The 16,346-nt window shown below is 32.1% G+C and overlaps 3 protein-coding genes across 4 annotated transcripts; 1 reads left to right on the plus strand and 2 right to left on the minus strand.

Moving 5' to 3' along the window:
* Positions 1-5,071: 5,071 nt before the first annotated feature.
* LOC103488889 (REF/SRPP-like protein At1g67360) lies at positions 5,072-6,849 on the plus strand. The gene is made up of 3 exons (XM_008447818.3): positions 5,072-5,303; positions 5,409-5,639; positions 6,163-6,849. Exons 2-3 carry the CDS (start codon positions 5,409-5,411, stop codon positions 6,667-6,669), a joined length of 738 nt encoding a protein of 245 aa, XP_008446040.1. The 5' UTR covers positions 5,072-5,303; the 3' UTR covers positions 6,670-6,849.
* A 2,075-nt stretch (positions 6,850-8,924) lies between these two features.
* On the minus strand, positions 8,925-10,799 carry LOC103488888 (uncharacterized). Of its 2 annotated transcripts, none has more exons than XM_008447816.3 (3): positions 10,642-10,799; positions 10,025-10,322; positions 8,925-9,221 (listed from the first exon to the last, which is right to left on the minus strand). In XM_008447816.3, the coding sequence occupies exon 2, from the start codon at positions 10,307-10,309 to the stop codon at positions 10,034-10,036; it is 276 nt and encodes a 91-aa protein (XP_008446038.1). In that variant the 5' UTR covers positions 10,310-10,322; positions 10,642-10,799; the 3' UTR covers positions 8,925-9,221; positions 10,025-10,033. The 2 variants fall into 2 exon arrangements, with proteins under 2 accessions (XP_008446038.1, XP_050947220.1); XM_051091263.1 differs by having other exon boundaries at positions 8,925-9,406.
* Positions 10,800-14,047: 3,248 nt separating this feature from the next.
* LOC103488887 (F-box protein At1g67340) lies at positions 14,048-16,113 on the minus strand. Its single transcript, XM_008447815.3, has 3 exons — positions 15,616-16,113; positions 15,352-15,514; positions 14,048-15,189 (listed from the first exon to the last, which is right to left on the minus strand). Exons 1-3 carry the CDS (start codon positions 15,864-15,866, stop codon positions 14,455-14,457), a joined length of 1,149 nt encoding a protein of 382 aa, XP_008446037.2. The 5' UTR covers positions 15,867-16,113; the 3' UTR covers positions 14,048-14,454.
* Between the last annotated feature and the right edge of the window lie 233 nt (positions 16,114-16,346).

A 16,346-nucleotide genomic window follows, 5' to 3' on the forward strand; every position in this document is an offset into this window, starting at 1 on the left:
TGCTCTCATACTCTCTACAAAGAAGTTAATATATTTCAAGTGTCATCTTCATCAGCCTATTAATTACTTGAGAGAAGGAACAAGATGTTGTTCTATCATTGGAGGATGTTATTATACTAATATTTGATTAAAGTAACTTTAAGCACACAATCAAATTAGTGACAATAATTAAGTGAGTGTTTTGTAATTAATTAAAATGGAACCCAAAGAGTTTGAGTGGATAAACATGAGATGGGAGAAATAATTATGGGGTTAAATTAAAATAGAAAGAGAAATGGTAAGCCCAAAAGTTTAGGCTTTTTTCTTATATATATATATATTGGATGGAAAATGGGATGAGGAGGAAGGGATTGGAAGTAATGGATTTAGTTTGGAAAGAGCATAAAAGGGAGATAACTTTATTAAAGAATAAAGAAAGTCATAATATGGTCATGGTCAAGTAGTCATAAGTCCATATATCTTTCCTTTCATTGAACTGGGTCCCTCCATTTTCCTCTTCCCAATTTTGCTGCTGTTCTTTTCCCATTGGCTCTCTCTTTCACCTTTTCCTTTTCTTTAATGCAAAAATATATGAGGAGAGGTCTCCTAATTCTTAATATCTACTCTATGTGTTTAATTTTGTAAATCACTTCTTATTAATTGAAATATTTGATAACTAAGTTTTTATCAAAATTGTTTAAATCAAATCATTTTGTAAACCTTTTTTTTTTTTACTATTAGGATTTTAATTTAGAAAAAAATGTTGACATATGGCCAGAAAAAACCGACATGATTTTTTAAGATTTGGTGTTTCTTATGACTAATGAACCATGAATAAAAACGAACAATAGAAAATATTTATGAGATTCTATTAAATTTTAAAGACTAAAATCCCGTGTAATAATTACTATTCGATTTTTTAAAATTAGCATATGTACTTCTTTTTTTTTTACAATTTTAAATTATTTCGTAAGTAAAAAGACATGAATTTTTGCCAAATTAAAACAAACAAAAAAATGTATATTTTCAAATATAGAAAAATAAACCAAAATATTTACAAAACAAAATTTTATATATGTCATTGATAGACTCTTCCGAGTGTCTTTCAATATCAATTTTATCACTCTTTGTTAGCTATATATATTAAATTGTGTTATATTTTGTAAATATTTTTATCGATATTATCAATTAGAAAAAAATACAAAACATCGGTAGAAATAATTTCATAGATAAATAAGTGTGAATAAACATAACTTTTTTTAAATTAGAATAAAAAAATTAAATGATTATACCGAACTATTCTCGAACGTAAAGCTTCCATTAGTAGATCATTTTAGTCTTGTTTTATCCTTAAACAACGTCTAAATTCTAAGTTTTAAAACTATTAAGAATTAAATTTGTAATGATTTTTCTTCCATGGCTTTGCCAATTGGCACACAATCGGTCTCTCTTTTTCTTTATAATATTTGGATCACTAAGAATGACAAAAATATCTAAACTACTGCGGCACTGTGCTTCCTAAATATGCTCACTTTATTAAAAGTAAAATTCTTCTTGATTTGATTTGATTCTTCTTTATTTAAAGAAAAAATAATAATAATAATAATCTTTCTTCAACTTTGTCGTAGATCATGTGTATAATGGTAGGAACTTAAAATTATATACAATAGCTCCCGAGTGTTTTATGTTCTCCAATTCTATCTAAATCTTTTTCTAAATTATAGATTGAAAAAAAAAGAACATAACATAAAACGATACAATTTAAGAACCAAATCATAATATTGAATGTAAATACGTCTTTACGTTGATATGAAATTGTTTACAATGACCGTAAGCTTTTATGACTTGAAATTTAGTTTTATGTGAATTAGTACATCATAGACATGTTTCAGTTGACAAGAGAAACAATGTCTTTTTTTAAGAAAAAAATCGTTTTTTATTTAAATTATTTTAATTGTTTCGAATAAACTTTGAGATGTTAAATATGAAATATGAAATGTATGAATAAGAGTTTCGCACGAAAACAACCATAACACTTTCAACAACAATACTAAATTATCAAACAAGGTCTTGTTTGACCTAAGGTAAGTTTCTTTTTGTAAATTAAAAAAAAAAAAAAAAAATTAAGCTTGTAACTATGGGAAATGGATAGAAATAACACGAACAAGTTTTCACTTTTCTAAACTATCATATTTAAAATTAAATTTTTCGATTGTTTTGGATATTCTATGTACATCTCGAGGATGTACACGCCAAAATTTCGATAGTTTTTTCCAAATGTTAAATTTTCTACTATCTTTACCAAATATTATATCAAATATTTATGTAAAATTTTAAATCTTTAACACAATTTTAGTTTACACAATTATGTGAATTTTCAAATCATCCAAATGATACTTACAAGATTTGTAAATATTTTTCCAACCACAATAATAGAGTATTTTAAACCAATCATAAGATGCTAACAAAATTCTTTTACCGATATAGATTTTGCTATATGTTGTCATACACTTTAATTGGCTTTACGAACTTGTAGTAAATTTTCGTATAATTGTAATGAGATTTCATTAATATATCAATTGTAATAGACATCAACCACAAATGTAAATATTGTTTAAAAAAAAACTTTTACTTAGATAGCAATTTGATTGTAATGGATGTTGTTTACTTTATATTATATGATTCTATGTAATTTTCAAACATAAACCAAATGAACACACCTCAACTCACTTTTTAGATTAGTATCGATAGATTACGCTTTCACGAAAACAAACACATCTTTAATTGTTAGTCCTAAAAATGCTATCTCAAATTCTCTCTTCTTTAGTCCAAACTATTAATGGGCCTAGCCCAAGCATCAAAAGAGTTCTTTGTGCTTAATGGAGCAGATGGGAATAGTGTCAAGGGAATAGAGCATTGGACTTTAGAAATGGGCTTTCTTCCTCTTTGTGTCAAGTAGAGTAGCCCAAAACATAAATGGGCCTTAGCCCATATCAGCATGGTGGGTTATTCATGTCAACGGGCCCACACATACTATTTATATAAGCCTAAATAAGCACCAATAACACAATAGTCTAAATTTTACTATTTTTTGCTTATGAATATGGCTATAGAATAATTGCTTTCTCAGCTCTTCTTACTGTTCCATCAGTTTTTTAAATATATAAAATAATTATAATATCAATACCAAAAGACATATACAAAAAAAAAAAGAAAAAAAAGAAGTTTTTATGGTTTAATGAACTTCCAAACACATAGTATAGGTGTTCAAATAATCCGACAAACTGGATGAGTTAGGTTAGGTTCGTTTTAATTTTGGATTGTGTTATGATGAACTTTTATATTTTTTAGGTTGAATTGGATTTAGGTTACATTTTTTAAAATTCGTGGTGCAGTCGGCCCAACTCAAATTTTATTATTAAAAATATATATATATATATATATATTATTTTATAAGTATTATAATTCATACATATTGTTATGGTGTTAATTTGATTATATTTGATTTTCTTAAAATAAATAAAAGTATATTTGACATTTGTATGAACAATAAATTTTATAATATATTGTCTTATACATTTAACAATATACTTACTCTTTGTAATATATTTGTAAGCACATATCAAAATCAAGACAGATGTGATCTATCTTCACATTTCTAGTGTATTACTAATTAAATTCAATATATATTTGAGATCTCAATTAAGAGATGATTTAGAAAAATAAATGAAATTTTCTAAAATGAATAAAATATTAACTTAAAATATAACGCATATTAAACAAAAAATCAATAACAAAAACATTTGAAATCATAGCGACAATGTCAATTTGATCCAAAATTAAAGTAAAAAATTCGTAAAAAGGTAATTCAAAAAACCTAGATATATATGAACACCGGTTTACTACTAAGAAACTCCGATTTTAGAAATATCACAGTGATAAAAATATAAAAGATAATTTACATTTATTTTCAACAAGTTGAACGTGAACAAAATAAAATTTTCAATTTTCTAGCCGAATGTACGTAACGTAAACATTTAATTTAAAAGCTAAGGTTAAAATGTCCTTAAAACACTTCACCCCTTACAAGTATGCATGATTGGGTGATTTTTCAACAATATTATTATAAGACTCTTATCAATACATACAACATAAATGTTTTTATATGTATTGTTTTCTTAGTATATAGTTTTTTCAGTAATATTTTTTTGTAAGTCATATTTGTGGAATAAATGTCTCAAATATAAAAATAAAAAATTAGTAAAAATATTGAATTAGGTGGACAAATAGAATTAGGCACAAATGACAAATTGAATCCGCCAATAACCGACCAATAGTTTTCTATTAAATACAAAAGTGTAACCGTAAGAACAAATATTAATTACTCGACTTCTTTTGTTTCCAATATTATAATCCAAACGATTAAACAAAGTATATGACTGACTAATCGTTGTTTTGCCCATAGATTTTCTTTTGGGTAAACACAATACGTTTTCTTTTAAAATGGATTAACCTCATCTAATTTTCAGTAAATTTTAGAAAAAATAAATGTTTTTAGAAAATGGTAAATTGCTATCACACTGATACATTTCTTAAACTGTAAACTATTTCTTTTATTTTATTTTAACAATAAAAATAAATATATAATTTCTCGATACAACAATTACAAGGATGAATGGTTCAACTTCTTACTTCGAAATAGAAAAATTTATGTCAATTACCATCAAATTAAGGTGGATTTAGATTACTTTTAAAAGTGTTTAGTTAAAAAAAAAAATGAAATCGAAAATAATCTATTTAAATTTTAAATGACTCATTTAAAGAAAACGCACTACGTCACCTGTATATACTAAAACATTTGTTATTAGAAAATTGTGAAGCATTATTTAATATTATCAGTCATAAAATGGTATCGTATTATTTAATTGTATAAACATATTTGAATAAAATAACATAGGATTCGAATGTGGAAAGAACAGAGATTGGGGGGTGCGGATGTAATCGATTGGCCACGTGTCCTTTCTGGAAAGATCTAAAGCAAACTAGAATTTGGAATCACACCAACAAAAATGAGCTCTTCCCATTCCTCATGCTTAGGCGTTGGCCCACTCTATCAATTTCCCTTCACCCAAGAGAATAAGATTCTCCTAAAACTATTTATTTAATCACCGGACCCACCTTTCTTCCATCTTTTCCATCTCAACCGTTGGATCATTGCCTTTCCTTTATATATAAACAACAAACCCGTTGTGATCTCTTCGATATCTTTTAGGAAACTACTGGAGCAGCCAAAATCCCATTTCTCGAAGATAAAAAAAATCACTGTAAGCCTTAGTTGATTGTTGTTGAATCTGTAGTAAATTTTTTTTTTTTTTTTTTTTTGTTCTTAATTCGTGGAATTTACTGTTGTGATTGATTGGGTTTGATAGATGGAGAGTGAAAGCCAGAATTTGGAGTTGAAGCATCTAGGTTTTGTGAGGATTGCTTTGATTCAAACGATTGTTTGTGTTACGAATCTGTATGATTACGCGAAGCAGAACTCTGGACCTTTGAGATCTGCGGTTGAAAGTGTGGAGAGCGCTGTAAACACTGTTGTAACTCCGGCTTATGAAAAGCTTCGAATCGCTCCTGATGATGTTCTTGTTTTTCTTGACGGGAAGGTAATTCTTTGTTTTCTCTAATCGTTTGGACTTTCTTTAGATCTTAAGATTACTTTCTTGGATCAATTTATTATCTTGGTGTTTTTGTTTTTTTTTTTAATGATTTAATTGATTGTACGGACGAATGTCGATCTGGCTGGTGGTTGATTAGATGGAGATGCTTTGCTTTCTGATTAGATTTATCTAGAAATCGTTTTCTCTTGAAATGAAAGTAACTATAATCAAGTGTCTGCATCTCTCTAACTGGCCAAATGAATTACAACTCGTATATGTTCTTACCTGTTAGAAATTTGAGTTTCAACGATCAATTCAGGAAAAAGATGCATTGAAATCTGTTTTAGACTAGGGATAGCTATGAAAGTTTGTTCGTAACAAGTTAGAGAAGATGAAATGCCGGAGTTTCTTCGTAATTTTTTCGAAGGACTATTGGAGTCTACAGTAAAGATTTATGTTTTCTCTCGGACAATGATTTTCTAGCTGAAATGAACCCTTCTAATTGTGGTGTGGAATGAATCTGTTGCAGGTTGACAAAGCTACACATGAGTTTGATAAACGTGCACCTCCTCTAGCAAAACAAGCAGCTCAAATTACTCAGCATTTCATCCAAAAAGCTGCTAGAACTGGAAAAGAACTTGTGAACGAGTTTCAAACTGGCGGACCACGCGCAGCCTTTCACTATGCAGCGAATGAGTACAAGCAATTGGTTCTAGACCAAGGAGTGAAGATGTGGGCAGGACTCAACCGGCTTCCATCGTTCCACAAGTTCGCAGACATGGCAGTGCCGACTGCAGCTCAGTGGTTGGAGAGCTACAACAGCAAGGTGAAGGAATTGAGGCAGAAGGGTTACCATGTCTTCGACTATTGTCCCGAGGTTCCTGTGAGTAAGATAGCAAAGGCATTTAAGCAGGGCGAGGCGAAGGAGAAGGAAGAGACATCTCCAACTACTCCTGAACAAGCTCCATCCAAGAACGAAGCAGGTTCGGATTCTGATTCTGATTCGGACTCGGCTTCGGTTGCAGGTCCCAATTAGAAAATGGGGATTGATTAGCCAATGGTGTGGTTTGCAAGATTGTAAGATTCATGATGTAGGAGCACAACAATGTTGGAGCCTTGGAAGGCTGTAAATGTGTGAATGGGACATGATGATGTGTTGTTATGGAAACTCAGGTGATGTCTATATATTAAGTGAACCAGTGAAGTTTTAGAACGATATGCTTTGCTTTTTAGGTTCTATGGTTCTTCATAACATCTTTGAGTGATTTTAGAATCGAAAATGCTTTAGATTATTCGAAATCTGTATGACCAAAGCCACTTAAAATTGAAGAGGTTAGATGAAAAGGTATTGTTTTGGAACGGAGGGAAATTCGTGTACCTTCCTTCAAATGAATAGCTTTACTAAGTCTCTGTTAAAAGGAAAATTAATTATGAAAATATACACTCTTGGTTTTAAAAATAGTACATTTTTTTAAACGTGTGAAGTTGTTTTTCTTGGTTCATCTCGGTGAGGATTTGGTCGGTCTCTCTAAAATAAAAATTTTCTAACTTATGGTTTAGATCTACCATTTTTCAAATCTTATTTAACTTCTTTTTATCTCTTTTAAAAAAGATTATTTAAATCTTTCCAAATCTTTTAACTCTTATTTAATCTTTTTTATCTTTTTTAAAAAAATTATACAAAACTTTCACAAATCTTTCACCAAAATTTTACTAAACTAATCTTTGTTGCTTTCGCTATTTTCCTAACTATTTAATACGGATTATCATTTTTTTCTTTTCGTAATCCTTTTTTTCTTTTCCAAATTTCTTCCCTCTTTATCAATATCATAAGAGAAAAGGACAGAGAGAGAAGGAAGAATTGATTGAGCAGAAGCAAGAAAGAAAGAGAATGTTGCGTTTGCTGTAGATATGAAAGAAGGTAAGGTTGGAGAGAAGAATTGGGAAAAGGAAAAATTGTAATTTACAAGAAATAGTTGGAAAAATGGGTAAGAGTATGCAAAAATTGTTGAGATTTGATGGAAAATCTGTGAAGATTCAAATAATCTTTTTTAAAGAATAAAAAATGGATCGAGAAGATTTAGAAAATGGTCAAATCTCAATCTAATTACGGAAAAAACAAAAAACAGTCAGAGTAACGACTAAACTAATAAAAAATATTAATAATTAAGTAATTTTCTTTATATATATTATATAAAGACAATAAAGTTTGATCAAAGCGCCTAAAGCTAGAACAGGGTGGAATAAGTCAATCCTTCGCGCCTAGCTTTAGAATAAGTCAATCCTTCGTCTCTAGCTTTAAGCAACCGGAGGCAAGGCGCGAAGCGAAGAAATAAGACAAAGAAAAGACAACTCAAGAGGAGCCGTAGTTAGGAGTCTTAAAGAGCGGCTGGACAACTCAAGAGGAGCCGTAGTTAGGAGTCTTAAAGAGCGACTGGATCTTGAATCGGAAGACAGATAAAGATCAGTACGAAGAAGTAGAAATAGGGCGGGACCGAGCGAAGGAGGGAGAAGAGGGCACAAGGGAGTCAGCAGAAGAGGGTGAAGGAGCGTGATAAAGCCACTTGACCGTATGGGAAAGGAGGGAGGAGGGCTCGAACCTACAGGACCTATGCTAAATTTGCCGGTGTACTTACTCATTCTTTTTTTCTCTTAAATGATTTTTGTCAATTTTTGTTAGAAAGATCTCTTTTAAGTACAATTTGAGTACAACTTGAAATGGGTGATTTGAAACCAGACTCTTATCTCTAAGGAATATATGCAGATGTCTAAACTATGTTGGCTCTTTTATAGGATCTTCGAAACTTTACCAAATTTAAAAACAAAAATAAAACTTTAAAATAGATTTTTTAAAAGAATAATAGTTTTAAAAAAACAAATTTCTTACAAAATAAAAAAAAAAAATATTGCACTTGATTTAGGGTAAATATAAATTTAAATTAAAAAAAATTGATGAATTTTACTGTATTTTGTTGTTTTAATATTTTGCTAGTTTGAAAATATCCCAATATGTTGTTCATTCGGTCATTTTTGACAATTTTAAATTAAAAGAGAGAAAAAAAAAATCACATTTGATAGGAAAATCCAAAAGCAAAAATGTTATCAAATATAAGTTTGGCCAAAAATTAGATTCAAATATTTTCTTCACCAAAATATTTCCTTTGACAGATGAAAACTAAAGTAAAGAAAATAGGAGAAAAGCATGTATAATTTTCAAAAGCTTAAGATGCGTAGCTTCGACTACTCTGATGGCTTCCACGAAAAATTATCAGGAACTAATCCACCAAGAACTCCATGAATCACAGTTGATATCAATATAAACTATAAGAAGAAATTCCAAGTGATGTATACATAAAACACTAATACGAAATGATGGGATCGGTTCCCCAAATTCACCAACTTGAAATACAAGTCTTATGAGCTAAAAGACACGTTTATTCCATCACCAAAATCTCTGTTTGACAATACAAACCCACAAAGTGCTTCCTTAACAGCACGAGAAATTAAACAGCAATAAACAAAGGTTCAAACAAATTGCTTGAGAGCTTCCCAGTTTCCACCACCAAATATGGAGCTCTTGCAAATATTCTGCATAGTATTTGAACAACCACATCAGGGGAATTTAACTAGAGATATCACTCTCCCAAACTCAAATAATCCCTTTTCCTACTTGGAGGATATGATAACATTATAAGAACTCTGACTAACTGAGTTAGCTCATCAACAAAAGCGACTTTTGTACACACGACCAAATCTTAGAAGTAGAGGCATTACTGCACAAAGAACAGATCCCAAAAACCAATAAAGAATGGTAAATGTCATTCTGCTTACGTTAGGAAAATAACATGAAATAATCAGATCCCTAATACAATGTTCATGAGCATCACAATTTCTTTCAAAGGACCCCCCCACGCAGGTGCCCAACGACTGCGAAAATATGGCAGAACCCAGTTGGATTTTAAAGCCTATCGTAATTTCTAAAATATTAATGCTTTAGAGAGCCTCTGCTGTGATTTCACAATGGGGGACAACACAAGATCATTTTTGGTTTTCAATTGTCATCACGACCGTTTTAAATTAAATAGAATTCTGAGAGGCTCTCAAGTTTCATCATTTAGGCAGTGATGGGGCACGGCGCCCTCTACTGCAAATGAACAACGGGGGATTTAAAGGCAAAGGGTGGTCTACTGCAACCGAGTTTTGAAGTTTGAAGCAGTTAAGTGCTTTGTAACGTAAGCAAAATGTAAGTTTTTGTTGATTTTTCGGACTGGTCATTCCATATTATTCTAAGATGGGTCAACCATGGTAAAAGTTCTCAACAAAACGATTCAAGTTTCGAACAGTTTTATAACGGAATCAAATTGGATATGAAAAAGCATAAGAAGCAGAACCTTCATATATCACTTGGAGTTATTGTTGAAGTCCTGAAGCAAATCATCATAAGGATCCCTCCTACCAGGAACTTGACTAATTTGTGGGTCCCACTTCAGCTGAGAATTGTGGCGGTCAAACGTCCAAAATCCATAAGGACGAAGAGGTAAGCTCCACATCTCCTTCGTCTTTTGGCACCGATCCTTGACCGCATATACGTGCTCTCTGAATCTGCGATCCCTCTCTTTTGGATCTTCCATAAGTCTCAATACCAAATCCTCAGCAAACTCCATAATGAACTTCATTTCTAATATGTTCCTGAGAAATTAAAAAATTAAACAAAGAACACAGAATAAATCTCGAAATTCGTGGTTTCGACTCAAGAAAACCTAAGAAAACAGTTCGATCATGAGACTAAATTCAGGTGATTCAGAAACCCAGTTCATCGGCGACAATCAGTATCTATATAAATCTCCTTTCTCCTTCCTAAATTTTACCGAATCGAGAAATTCTCAAGAAAAAGCCCTAAGTTTAACCAAACACGAAAAATGCAAAAATATTGAAGAAAATATCTGAATTCAATTGGCAAGAAGAAATTGAGGCTGCGATAAGAAACGAACATCAATCGAAAGCTTACCTTGAAAGTCGATTGCACAAATTGAGATTTCTTCCTCAGTAAACTGAAGTTCACCCGCGGGAGAAAATGCACTCGAAGAATGAACAAAATCCATCTAATTCTCCATTATTTCTCACCGTCGGAAACATAGCAAGGCCCAATTTCAATGTATTTCAGGCCCAAAGGCCTCTAATGCGTTCGTTAAGAACAAGCCCATGGCCCATTTAATTAATAGATGCCGAACAATCTCAAAAAAGTTTTGGATGTCAGGTTGAAATAAAACGTTTTTCCAGTACAAGTTGGGACGGGAGATTTGAACACGAACCTCTTGTTCTCGGCTCCAAAGGTCAATTAAACTCAAATTATATTGACTTTTAGATAATAATGTTGAGGATTTTCTCTTTTAATATATATTACTCTTCTAAATTAGTATTTTATAACTAAAATACCATTAATCATCTATATTCCTCCTCCTAGTTATATAATGTTAGATATTACATTAAATTTACCTCTACCTACGAGCTTAAGCTTGTGAGTAAAATGTTGTTTAAGATGTATAAGAGTGGGGTAGAACATAGAGGTTATGTGTTCTAGCCTGTCCAATATTATATTTTATCCTTGACATTCATTTTTACTTGTTGGACCATTCTCTTTAGGCTTTTTGGAGCGTAAAATTATCTGACCACACTCGAAGACTTAAATTCCTCTTAAGATACAAGCTTTCTTTTCATACAAGAACATAGCTCTCTTCCAAGTCTTCAATTTAAGGCCATACATCAAACTTGTACATTCAACTAAGAAAGAATCAACTGATGAAATACTAAGTCTTGAACCATATTACACCAAATCAACATCAACACAAGTTCAACTTCTCCACGAATCACATTTTTCAGAAACCTCGTGCAAATAAATTGAAGTTGAGCTTATGAGAGAGTGTAAAATATTATATTAAATTTGCACCCATCCACAAACTTATATTGTTTAGGTCTATCAGTAATTTGAGATACAATAATTTTTGTCCCCTCTTTTTCTTCTCTATTGTTTTGCAGAAAGAATATTCTTAAAACACTATATATATTCAAGAGCATAAAATAAACAAAATACTTATCAATATCAACAAAAAATATTCCGAAAAAATAAACAAAGTTATCTAAAAGATGTGAGTATCTAAAATTTCAAACACGTATCAATCTAAACCTCCAAAGATTAAGATATCTACATCTTTTAATAAACAAACTACTCTTTAACTTTAGATTTAGACTTTTATTTTTCCTTTCTTTTATTGGTTAATACAAGTGGTATATAAAATGTTCCCTCTTATTAATTATAAATACATAACACTTTAAGCATAAGCTAATATTACCTTTCAAAAGTCTATGATTGGATTCTTTATGTTGCAAATATTATATTATATTACTAATATATCATAGCCAATAAAAAATAATGTTTATTAAAAGAAAAAAGAGGTATGAACATGATGCCATTAGCTAAGCTAATCAAAAGGAGAAGTCTACAAAGAATGGGCCAACAAATAGAAAGGCAAAGAGGAATTAGGCAAAATGAAAGGATTTAGGTGAAGGATTCCATTGCCATTTTCAAATTGTACCTACTCTAATTACCTCTTTATTACCCATAATTTATTCCTCATTTAAATATATATATATATTTAGATTATTTATCATCATCATCATCATTATTATTAATATTATTATTATGAGTACTGTTGGCTTGTGAATGTATTGGGAACCTTTTTGAAGACCAATAACTAAATCCCAAACAACCTTTGTCTACCACTTGAAGATGTTGGTCTCTCCACTTGTTTTTTCTATATAATTGAAATTGCCTTATTGCTCCTTCTACACCTTTTTGACTGTTACAAAGTAAACCACAACAATTTGTTATTTTTTATTCCTTTCACTTCTAATCATTTAATCTCCAAATTTGAATGTGTAACCATTTGATTATTACACTTTCAATTTCATTACCATTTAGTGGTCGATTTTTGTTGTTTTAAGTTGTGGTTTTTGTATTTTATAAGAACGTCGAGTTTTTACCTACTTTTAAGTGAACATTAGTCGGTCAAAGTCGACCGACCTCTGTCGGTTAGTTTAAGTCGTCTTAAGCATTTGGAGTTTTTTTTTTTTAAATGTTGTCGATTTGAATTTTTCCAACCCATCATCGGTCAAACTTCTTTTTATCTTCGATTTGTTTGGTTTTTCATTCTATCATATTCTTTCCTACCTAGCTTACCATTTTATTTATGTTAGAACTCTCTCAAATTCGATCACTGAATTTTACGACAAAGACAAAAACGTCATAAATTTTAAAATATATGATAAAAAAATGTTTACAAATTATATAATTTATGAGAGGTTTTTGTGGAGTATTTACCTAAATAAAATAATAATGAATATATAATTAATGAGATAAGTGAATCTGTGATTACCTAATGCTCACTTGCACAGTTCCATTGGTGAGTTCTATGCCTTTTTATGACAAACCCTTGATTCTTGCGATCCGGTTTTTCTTTTCAAATTGCCGAAAGACGCTGCTGCTGCCGCTTCCCATGAATTATTGTTCCACAAAATCCTCTAAATTTGTATATATATTTGCATTATTACATTTTTCTTTTCTTTTATGTAACTTTTTAATTTTTTTATTATTATTAAATGCAGTTTCTTTCAAATTTTATGCCAAATCTGTACCAATGCATTAAATGGGATATGCTCATTATGCACCCTTTTCTGGTGCCCTTTCCTTTGACGTCCAAACATTTCAATTTCTCGTGGTTCATTATATTAACCATTTTAGCCATTGCTACATCCAATTAAAACGCTGGCGTCTCATTGTTCACTGGAAGCAACCAACGGATAATTCCAAGAAAAAAAATAATACTCAATTTTTTCTTTTAATTGATAATTCAATAAATTAACTTTTTAGACTGAGTGATGATTTGAATTTAAGGCCAATTTTTTCTTTATGTAAATCATTTAGATTGCATAATATTTAATAAAGATCCAAACAAAATTTATAATGAATAACTTACACGTATTTTGTTATATATTTTTAAATAATTTTAACATTTTCCAAAGGGAAAAATACTTCGGGCTTAGGGATTCTCAAAATGTTTACTGCGAACTTAAGTGTAGTAATTTCTTTTGTTTGTTTAGGAAAAATTATTTATAAATTATAATAAACCCCACTAATTTTTTTTATCTTATATGCACGAGAATTCTTTTTTTTTTTTTTTCTCTCTCTCGAAAACTCCATTTAATTATTTGTCAATAATAAGTGTTATTTCTACAATTTTCCAACTTAGGGAAGAAAAGAAAATTACAAAATAATTTAGATAAGTCAAATAGAGCAAATTACTGATGTTTACTAATTAGATCTCATCAAAGGAAAGGAAAGAGAGCAAAATAAAATATGTAAAAAAATTGGAATGGTTAATTAAAAATTATAATTACCGAAAAGAAGAGGGAGTTGTTGGTGGTAAAATACTGAATGCTCTATAGTACAAAAATTAACCCACCGTTTCCTCCACATTAAAAAAGTAAAAAGTAAAAAGTAAAAAAATAAATAAAAACGCACCGCCACCCTGTACACAAAAAGGACATCAACAGCCCCGCCGCGCAGCGCCGCGCCGATTCGATCGCCGTGGTTATAAGATAAAAATTAATATCTTAAAAAGAAAATTGGCCTTTCCTTTTCTTTTTTCTTTTTCTTATTCTCTCCCTTTACTTTTACGTCTCTTCGACTAAAATTACGAGAAGCCGCCAACGTTCATAAACGGCTTTCGTCACCGTCAACTAACGTTTTTAAAATTTCCATCTTTTAACTTTCCTCCATGATATCATCGGCTACATCGTCCGCAACGTCGCCGTTGTCATCGAGCCATCGTTCCACCGGCGCACAATCCATCTTATGGCGGAGTTTCCAATCAAGAGCCTGACACGCACGTGAGCAGTAATTAACGGCACCACAAACGGAACACCGACGGAACTCATGTCGTCTCGTCTCCGGACGTCCACACCCCACGTGCGAACACAGCCTAAGCCCATTCCCGGGCGACCCCCCACGTGCCTCGAACCATTCCGCTAAAAACTGACTTGCTGGATGAGCCTCCGGTGCCGGGATATTGCAACCGAAATCGCTTAACAACGGACATCCCGAGCCGGTAACGTGCCGGTGGTGAGGAGGGTGAGTGTTCCACGTGAGGCACGAGCGCGATGCGGCAACGGAAGAAGCTGCCTCCGATGATAGCACGGCGGCGAGTTCACGCGCGTTGGCCTGAACGAGAAACCGACGACCTTCCGTTATGTTCTGGCGAACTCCGTAACCGTCTTGAAGGCAATGGCCAAGCTCTCTAAGGGCGTCGATGTGGCCGAGAAAAGCTGCACGTGCGCAAAGTGCAACTCCGGCGCGGAGGTCCTTGTCGTTCTTGGATCCGCCGCTGCCGTTGAACTGAATGACGGCGAGTGAGTAAAGAGCCGGCGCGTGCGAACAAATCGCTGCCTTGGCCATTAACGAAGCTCCGCTACCACGATTTTGCAAACAGTAGAAACGAATCTGAATAAAAAAATCAATGCGCGAATCGCTAATCAGTTATTAAAATCAATAAAATCAGAAAACAGAAAAGGAATGTTTATACCTTTCAAAATGGGATTAGAATAAAAAAAAAACAAAACAAATCCGCATAAATTAAAAGAACATATAAAATTAAAAACTCACCATGCCAAGTGTATAACAGGCCTCGACATTTCCGGCATCTGAGCACTGTTTCAGAAACCGGTGAGCGGATTCCGTCCAATTCTTTGCCCTAATTGCGAAAGTCTTTTGAGAAGCTCTTGATAAAACCATGGGATTAAGTCCTAAATTGTTTAATCTCTTGCATCTGAAACCCAAAAAAAGCAAACTTAAAATTCGACCCATCACTAACAAAAAAAAAAAAAAAAAAAAAAAACCCTAAATTAACGAAGGAAAAGGAATAATTACGTTAGTAAGATATTGATGAAATCGGAGGGTGAAGAAGCGGCGGAGCAGAGATTAGAGAGAATAGTAATGACGAGGTCGTCCGGCAAAGAATCGAACAAATCGGAGATGGGTGTTTTGATGTCGGAAGAGTGCTTGTTTCTTTTGCGGCAAAAGGGTCTGTCGGCTGCAACATGGAGTTTTCTTTTCCGGTTGCCGGAAGAAAAGGTTGTAGGTTGAAGTGGAGGATAAGATAGACCTGTTCGAGTTCTCATGGAGGAGGATGATGAAGAAGATGATGATGATTCTTGTTTCAGCCTCTTTTGTTTGTGGCTGTTTCCTCTTATTAAATCCACCAATTTATTTGTTTCTTTCTTTTCCTTTTCCTCCTTCCCTTAGGGTAAAACCCAAAAAGCAAATGCCAAGCTTTATATAGTTAGACCAAACTATAACACTCCCACCACCACCACACCTCTTCAAATATAACTTACTCTTTAACCATCCTAAAATATTGAATACCCAGCTGTCACTAACTTCACAAATTTATGCCTCTTTTTCTTTCCTTATTATGCAATTTGCAAAAATAACTCACTCTATTTACAATTATACCCCCAACTTTCTTTTATTTTCAAATTAACCTCTCAAAACTTTTAACTCTTTATTAGGGTTTATTCCAAACTTTCAACCATAAATTTGTAATTTAAACAATAAATAGTCGGTAGAAAAGTCTTATTTTATATTATCTCATATTAACT

The sequence above is a fragment of the Cucumis melo genome, chromosome 10 (genome assembly GCF_025177605.1).
Source record: "Cucumis melo cultivar AY chromosome 10, USDA_Cmelo_AY_1.0, whole genome shotgun sequence".
Lineage (NCBI taxonomy): Eukaryota > Viridiplantae > Streptophyta > Magnoliopsida > Cucurbitales > Cucurbitaceae > Cucumis > Cucumis melo.

What these genes read in the sequence shown, in the direction of transcription:
- LOC103488889 (XM_008447818.3), top strand. Translation starts at nt 5,409, where the DNA reads ATGGAGAGTGAAAGCCAGAATTTGGAGTTGAAGCATCTAGGTTTTGTG. An exon ending in TTGTTTTTCTTGACGGGAAG is followed by an intron (nt 5,640 to 6,162) that starts GTAATTCTTTGT and finishes AATCTGTTGCAG; the next exon opens with GTTGACAAAGCTACACATGA.
- LOC103488888 (XM_008447816.3), bottom strand. Translation starts at nt 10,309, where the DNA reads ATGAAGTTCATTATGGAGTTTGCTGAGGATTTGGTATTGAGACTTATG.
- LOC103488887 (XM_008447815.3), bottom strand. Translation starts at nt 15,866, where the DNA reads ATGAGAACTCGAACAGGTCTATCTTATCCTCCACTTCAACCTACAACC. An exon ending in TTCATCAATATCTTACTAAC is followed by an intron (nt 15,515 to 15,615) that starts GTAATTATTCCT and finishes TTTGGGTTTCAG; the next exon opens with ATGCAAGAGATTAAACAATT. An exon ending in CCTGTTATACACTTGGCATG is followed by an intron (nt 15,190 to 15,351) that starts GTGAGTTTTTAA and finishes TTTTTTATTCAG; the next exon opens with ATTCGTTTCTACTGTTTGCA.